The 6,830-nt window shown below is 36.3% G+C and overlaps 1 protein-coding gene across 1 annotated transcript; it reads right to left on the bottom strand.

Moving 5' to 3' along the window:
- Positions 1-1,601: 1,601 nt before the first annotated feature.
- LOC100679418 (inner centromere protein A) lies at positions 1,602-6,761 on the bottom strand. Its single transcript, XM_003425060.5, has 9 exons — positions 6,296-6,761; positions 5,726-6,192; positions 4,343-5,653; positions 4,097-4,267; positions 3,832-4,019; positions 3,574-3,757; positions 3,302-3,499; positions 3,104-3,221; positions 1,602-3,021 (listed from the first exon to the last, which is right to left on the bottom strand). The coding sequence occupies exons 2-9, from the start codon at positions 6,179-6,181 to the stop codon at positions 2,816-2,818; spliced, it is 2,832 nt and encodes a 943-aa protein (XP_003425108.1). The 5' UTR covers positions 6,182-6,192; positions 6,296-6,761; the 3' UTR covers positions 1,602-2,815.
- Between the last annotated feature and the right edge of the window lie 69 nt (positions 6,762-6,830).

Raw genomic sequence — 6,830 nt, 5'->3', positions numbered from 1 at the left:
AGTATTTTTTTTTGCCCACTTGGTGACTGAGAGAGAGAGAGAGAGAGAAAGCGCGCGCGAAAGATGGATCTGACGATGCAAGTATCTACAGAAAGTAGATTCGATTATTAGATTGAGTTATGATTTTATTGAGTGAGGACTATGTGACGGGCCAGTGAAGATCTGGCACAGTTCAAGCATACAAGACCTGACGGATGTTTCGTACAAGTAATAGAATAAGTAAACAACCATAATCTCATAAATGAAGAGACTGACATTAATCAAGGCAGACTTATTGAAGGAACAGAACCTTGCCTTCTGAAGAAAAAAGAATATATATATATATATATATATATATATATATATATACACACGTGTGTACAGATAAAGCGAAATCAGCCGTCCTTAATGGTTGGATGATTCTCGATAGGACGACAAGGCCTAGCGATTACGCGTTCGCGGCGCTAATTGGCTCGGCTTTTCGCTAATTGTTTTTGTATTTCCCGCGCGCCGTGGGGAAATATAAGAGAGCTCGCGCGTGCGTTATACATACACCCAATGTGCGGTCACGGACGGGCAGAACATGCGCTGCTGCAGACACAGTAAATTGGATCGCGGCTAAATGGCTGCAATTGCCCGCGCTTTCCCGAAATTGATGTCGAAAAATCATCGTCAGCCGCGTTCGGATTTCAATTTGGTCAGGCGAAAAACGCAGGCGCCGCGAACTAATCCAACCGTATATATACAACTCTCTCTCTCTCTCTCCCTCTCTCTATTCTTCAAACAATTAGCTAAAGAATATTTTTATGGACTTGAAAACTCATAATCATCTCACAAGCACTTACACTCCTCCACTCTATATATATATCATTTCACATTCACTATATATATATATATGTGTGTGTGTGTGTGTATCATCTCTCACACACAGAAATTATAACTTGTTTTTCTTTATACTGTTACACAGAAATAAAACTTATTTAATCTAATCTAATCTAATCTCTCTCTCTCTCTCTCTCTCCCTCTCTCTCTCTCTCTCTCTCTCTCTCTCTCTCTTTCTTGCCCTACAACGTTTGTCATTGTCACGGGCTAGCAAAGCTTCGATTATTGATAGGCCAGGGACACATAAGCGCGTTCGTCCGCGTTCGACTGTGTACAAATTCTGGTAACTTTTGGATAGTGCCAAGAACGGAAATGTCTAATACCTATGACATATATACATATCTAACTGTGTTAAGATTGTATAGAGACAATTTTACTATTGGCACTATCCGAAAGTTACTAAAATTTGTACACGGTCGAGCGCCGTCGAACGCGGACGAACGCCGACGAACGCGCTTATGTGGCCCTGGCCATAATGAATTATACAAATGAGGATGATCAAGTTGACCAGGCATTCTGAAAAATCTTTTATAGCACAGTGTGGCTAAAATCCGCTGTTAAGTCACGAATAGGCGAAATTTGCGGACTTTAGCAGTCTGTGCTATCAAATTTTATACGATACTCTTGACTTAAATGGTTCAGTTTTACACGGCGCTTAGCGTAAAAAAAAACATTTAAGTCACACGTATCGTAATGTACTATTATTTTCAGATACTCGAGGAAAAAATCAATATGCAGGATTTGTGCTTTGTGTTTGATCAATGTTTTATTCAACTTTCTTATCAAGATTTTCATTGTACAAATTTACGATGCTTTTTTTAATGTTTTATGCCTTGTTTTTACTATAAGAAATAGTTAAAGGCAAAGATGCTTTTGATATAAAAACAGCACTTGGTCCCTAAAAATCACAATATATCCTTACCGCGTTGTCTTATTTTACAATAATACATAATCATATGTATCATTTATTAAGCTTTCATACTGCAAAATTAGTATTTGAAATGAAACTCTATCGTGATTTTGAAAGATTAATAATCAAACTTAGGAATCTTTAGCTAAATTATCTAAAGGAGAAATAGAAAGAGGTACTATAATTAGAAATCTAAAGAAGAATGACGTCATAACTTAAAATTTAAACGAAGCTCTCATACTCCTAATGGTCTTTATGATAAATTAAAAATGTTTCTAACAACAATACTTTTAAAATTAAACGAACGCTTTTAAACGACTGAAGTAATTCTAATAATCGACTAATACGAGACTCTAACATAGATACATTGTATTATGTAAATGTAAAATTTAGCGCACTAGAGATGAATTAAATTTCAAGCAGATGTACATTATCATTATTCCTGTCCTTAATGCGCGTGCATATTCATGTTGAAGCGTCCGACGCGTACACGTGACATTTCTCTCGTTGACGCGTTTTTTCGTCATACGAGAATGCGAACATGTCTCCGTGGCTGAGTGTTTAATTGGAAGAGACGCATGTATTCACGGCAGCTGCCTAGCTAACGGAATTACTATATATCTTGTGCTAGCACGAGCAAGGTCTAAGTGTAAAAAATCTCCTGTTATAATGTATTTTTCCTGATTTAACATCAATTAACCAGGACAGTTTTCTAAAGTCGATTTTTTCAATATTTCATTTTGCATTTTAAGATATTTTACGATTAGATAACAGAAAACGCATAATGTATATTTGAAACACAATAACGCATTAAATACGCGAATAAAGTGCATTAACATGATTGGTGCGCACCTAATTTAAAATCTCGATTTTTTCGGTTTAAATCCCACTTTTATTCATATTAGAATAAAAATCAGTTACGCTAATTAAAAACAATTATTCTGTACAATCATGTTAGTATTAATATTAAAAAAATAATTCGCGTAATCCCTTTTTTTCAAAACCCTCATTTACTTATGGCGTCGCTAAAAACTAAAGTTTACTTCAATCTTTTATAATTGAGCAATTCATCATTGAATATCGCGGGGGAGTTTTCCAAATCGCGCTCGATGATCGCTTTAGTTTCTTAGGATCTATACCACGGAATAGCTCCCTTAAATCGGGTGTACATTTTTTAGAATCAAAAAACCTTAAAATTGTCCTCAGTGGGATGTGCTGTTGCATTGCTAGTTGTGGTTGCCGAGCATTCTCTGAAAGAAAATTAATTACAATAGAAATAAACCTATTTTAGCAGTTTTTAGATTTTAAATCAACGAATTATCAATATCGTACTTGAAGCCCAATGTGGAATTTTATGTTTAGGTTTGCTTTCATCGTCGGACTCCTCTTCGTCTGGATCGCTGTCCATTTTGTAGTTAGATGGCGCCTGCTTTTGAGCCATAGCCTTGGCCTGTAATTATTATTGGAAATTTTGCTTCTGTGAAATCACTAAGGTATAGAATGATAAGAGCATTATGATTGTATACAAACCTTGGCCTGCAGTAAAGCTTTATCCATCTGATTTTTCAGCTTCATTTCAACCATCTGGTGTCTCATTTCAGCTTGCTTACGTTTCTCCATTTCTTGTTCGCGACGTTTCTGTTCAGCAAGCAACCTTTCTTGTTCTTCTTGTTCTTGTAAGCGTTGCAAACGTTGTAATTCTTCCTGCTTTCGCCTTTCTTCCTTTTCCTTTTAAATACAATTCGATCGTTTAAACTAATGAAAATGAAAACTCATCGTTTGATAAATTTATAACAATTTACCTGTGCTCTTTGCATTGCTGCCATACGCTTCCTTTCCATTTCTTCTTTTTGTTTTTCTTGCATCTGCTGTGCCAACTTAGCTTTCTCCTCTCTTTCTTTTTCAGCTTTTAATCTCTTTTCATAGTCCAGTTTTTCCTTCGCTTCTCTTGCTAATTTGTTTTTCAATTCCTTTTCCTCCCGTTTCCTTTAAAAGTCAATAATGTATTTAATTAAAATGTTTCTAGTTATTGTTTATTATTCTTTATATTAATATTTTACCGTCTTTTCTCTTCAGCTTGAGCTTTCAAAAGTTCTTCGCGCTTTCGTCGTGCATCCTCCTCGTGAGCTCTTCTTCTTTTCTCTTCAGCTGCTCTATCTATCTGTTTAGATGCTGATTTCATTGGCTGAATAAATGAATCAACGTTTGAAACAATATTTCCGCGGGAAGCTGTCATAGACTTTGAGTACTAAAAACGTAATTTATACACATATATATTATTTTGCGTGATATTTTCTGAAAGAGAATGTTGCTTTGATATCTTACGGGATTCAAATACTGGGAATTTGAAGGGGTCGCATAAGTATTTTTAGTAATAGAACTAGGCATCTGGAGCATACGAGTTTTTCCTAGTGGTGTAGTTTTGCCACTTGTTTTTTGTGCTGATCTTTCTAAAGAACTCGACTTTGTAGATTTTACAACATTTGTGTTTTCATTCTGAAAAATTATTTTAAAAAATCAATGAAAATTCCATATAAAGATAAACGAGTATCGTATTAAATCTACACTGACCTCTTTTGTATCATCGTTTTCTTTCGCCTGTTTTGCAAGAGAAATTTTTTTAGCCTTTGCTAATGATTTTCTCGCTAATTTTTGACTCACAGTAGGAGTAGGTGTTTCTGTTGCTGCAGCCAGAGCACGCGTTTTAGTTCTTGTGATTCTTCCTGCTGTTTCTGGTTGCTTTGGACTCACAGCAACTTGTTCAAAAGCTTCTACCCTTTTTTTGACAGAATCTTTGGCATATGGACTGAACAAAACTGGTTGCTTATATCCTGATTTTAGGGTAGATCCCTTTATATCTTTATTTGATGGATTAACTCTTATTGGAGTACGAAGAATTTCATCTTCGCTCAACAAAGAATTACTAGATCTTGTGATGCGCTTTTGTTGATTAACTATTTTTCCTTTCTTAGTTTTGTATTCCTTTCTTTCGGGTGATGATTCATCGTCAGTCAAAAGATTGTTAAATTTATTTATTTTATTTTCTCTTTGGGATTTTGAAATAATGGCGTTTTCAGATTCCTGCTTTCCTTTAATAAAAGTTGCTGATGCCTTATCCACAGGCTCTTCCTCTGCTATCTTCTCTTTGATGGTACTGTTATTACACGATAAAGGCTCTTTAAAGGTAGTTTTTTTAACAGTTATAGTCTCATTGAACACTTTCTTGCTTGACAAAGGTTCGATTAAAACAGTTACGTTCATCATTTTGTCCAATGTTACCGTTGTGTTAGGATTCATAGTTGAGTTCATAATTGGAATTGGTTTACCAAGTGCATCCTCGTACATAGAAGCCACTGTCTCATCGGCAGCGTTACTCATGTCTACTGTTTCATTTATAATTCTGTTCACTTTTTTAGAGCTCTGCGCATCAAACAATGAAGATGAGCTAGCATTTGATGCAATAGACTTTTTATTGTCTATGGAAATGGTCTTATCTGAAACTTTTTCTTGTTTATTTAAAGATTTCGAATCTTTGTTTTCCTTTTCTGGAGATGATTTTGAGTAATTGGCTTTTTTAGCGACTGGTTCATCACTGAATAAAGAGTTTTGTCTTGTAGATCGTTTGAATGTTGAATTATCATTCACACCGTCATACTGGTCATCAAGTTTACGCTTGGTTGAAGCTCGTGTATGTTTTTCTTGAACATAAGTCTCATTTGCATTGAACACTCGTACTGACTCTTCAGCAACCACTGTTTTATTATTATCTTTAATTTCAGACTGCTTTATCTCTACCTTGCTTTGTTTTACTGGTCTTGCATCTTCATCTTCTGAACTTTCTATTAACTCTTTTGGTCTCTTGTGGCGACTGTCCTTCATAATCTAGATTAAAAAAAAAAAATTATCATCTTTACAAATAAGCAACTGATTTAAAAGCATATTAAAAATACAAACCCTTTCTGCTAAGGAAACATCGCTTCCATCATTAGATGGCCTCCTAAGTTTTGTATTTAGTGTTAGTGATTGTTGTTTTTTGATTATATCTGCTGCTTTAACCGATGCTCCTCTTTTCGCTCTACCGGATGAGACTTCTGATGTCTCTAAAGTCATATTATTCATCCGAGAAGATCTAGTACTCATAGAATTATGTGGACTGCTGCCATCATCAGATGTTTCCAATTCATCGTTTTCTGGAATAGCTTTAATTCTAGTCGCTCTCTTTTTGGGAACTTTTGGAGTTTTGGCCAGTAAAGAAGCAGTGCCCGTTGATGTTATTTGTGTAAGTAAAGCTTCAATATAATTCAATGCATCCAGCTTCATATCCTGAACGCACTTGTTAATTTCTATGGACTCTTGGTGAATGCGAGAAAAATCAGCTTGTAGCATCTGAATAACTGTCTTCTTGTCCATGGTGGAAGAATCTGGAGCAACAGAGGCACAACAAGGATTTTTACAAAAGCAACAAAACTTTGAGAAGACGATCAACTAATAATGTTAGTTAATGAAGCAGTGTTCTTTACTTACATTACAGGTCCTTTATTATATGAGGAAAATGAAAACTAAACGGAACTGTGCGAAGCCGAATAGGTGCCAAACGTAACGTACAAACTCGTACGACAATATGATAAGCTATATGCAATAACAGCGCGTCGTGCAGTACTTATAACGTAAAAAGTAATAGATACGTGAGCGATGGAAAACTAAAAACTGACACGATCCCTAACGCGCGTCACTTAATCACGGAATTCACCACATATTTTGATATTTCTCGGCCGATGTTTCGATCCCTCCGAAGCCCGCGCGCGCCAGCAACGACGACTCCATGTGCAAGACGCGCACAAACAATGTCGTGTTTCTCCTCTTCCTTCGTCCTGCCGCTGTCACGCCGCCGTCCCTTTTCGTATACCCTAAAGGCCTAAACTCAATTAGAATGGACGGGCCCTGGGCCCATCGCACCTATATAACGTCTTTTTCAAATCGCCGTTTCCAGCGCCCTGCTATGTCAAGACGCTCAACTATGTAAAGCCGGGAAGAAAAAGCGCGCCAAGAGTCAAGACGA

Source organism: Nasonia vitripennis, chromosome 4 (genome assembly GCF_009193385.2).
Source record: "Nasonia vitripennis strain AsymCx chromosome 4, Nvit_psr_1.1, whole genome shotgun sequence".
Taxonomy (NCBI): domain Eukaryota; kingdom Metazoa; phylum Arthropoda; class Insecta; order Hymenoptera; family Pteromalidae; genus Nasonia; species Nasonia vitripennis.
The sequence above is the reverse complement of the archived record's forward strand: the minus strand, read 5'-3'. Positions and strand labels throughout refer to the sequence as shown.

Excerpts from the sequence above, each read along its gene's own strand:
- LOC100679418 (XM_003425060.5), bottom strand. The coding sequence starts at position 6,181 with ATGGACAAGAAGACAGTTATTCAGATGCTACAAGCTGATTTTTCTCGC. Across the intron at positions 4,020-4,096 it reads ATTCCCAGTATTTGAATCCC|TACTCAAAGTCTATGACAGC; the intron begins GTAAGATATCAA and ends TTACGTTTTTAG. Across the intron at positions 3,222-3,301 it reads AAGCTTTACTGCAGGCCAAG|GCCAAGGCTATGGCTCAAAA; the intron begins GTTTGTATACAA and ends TAATAATTACAG.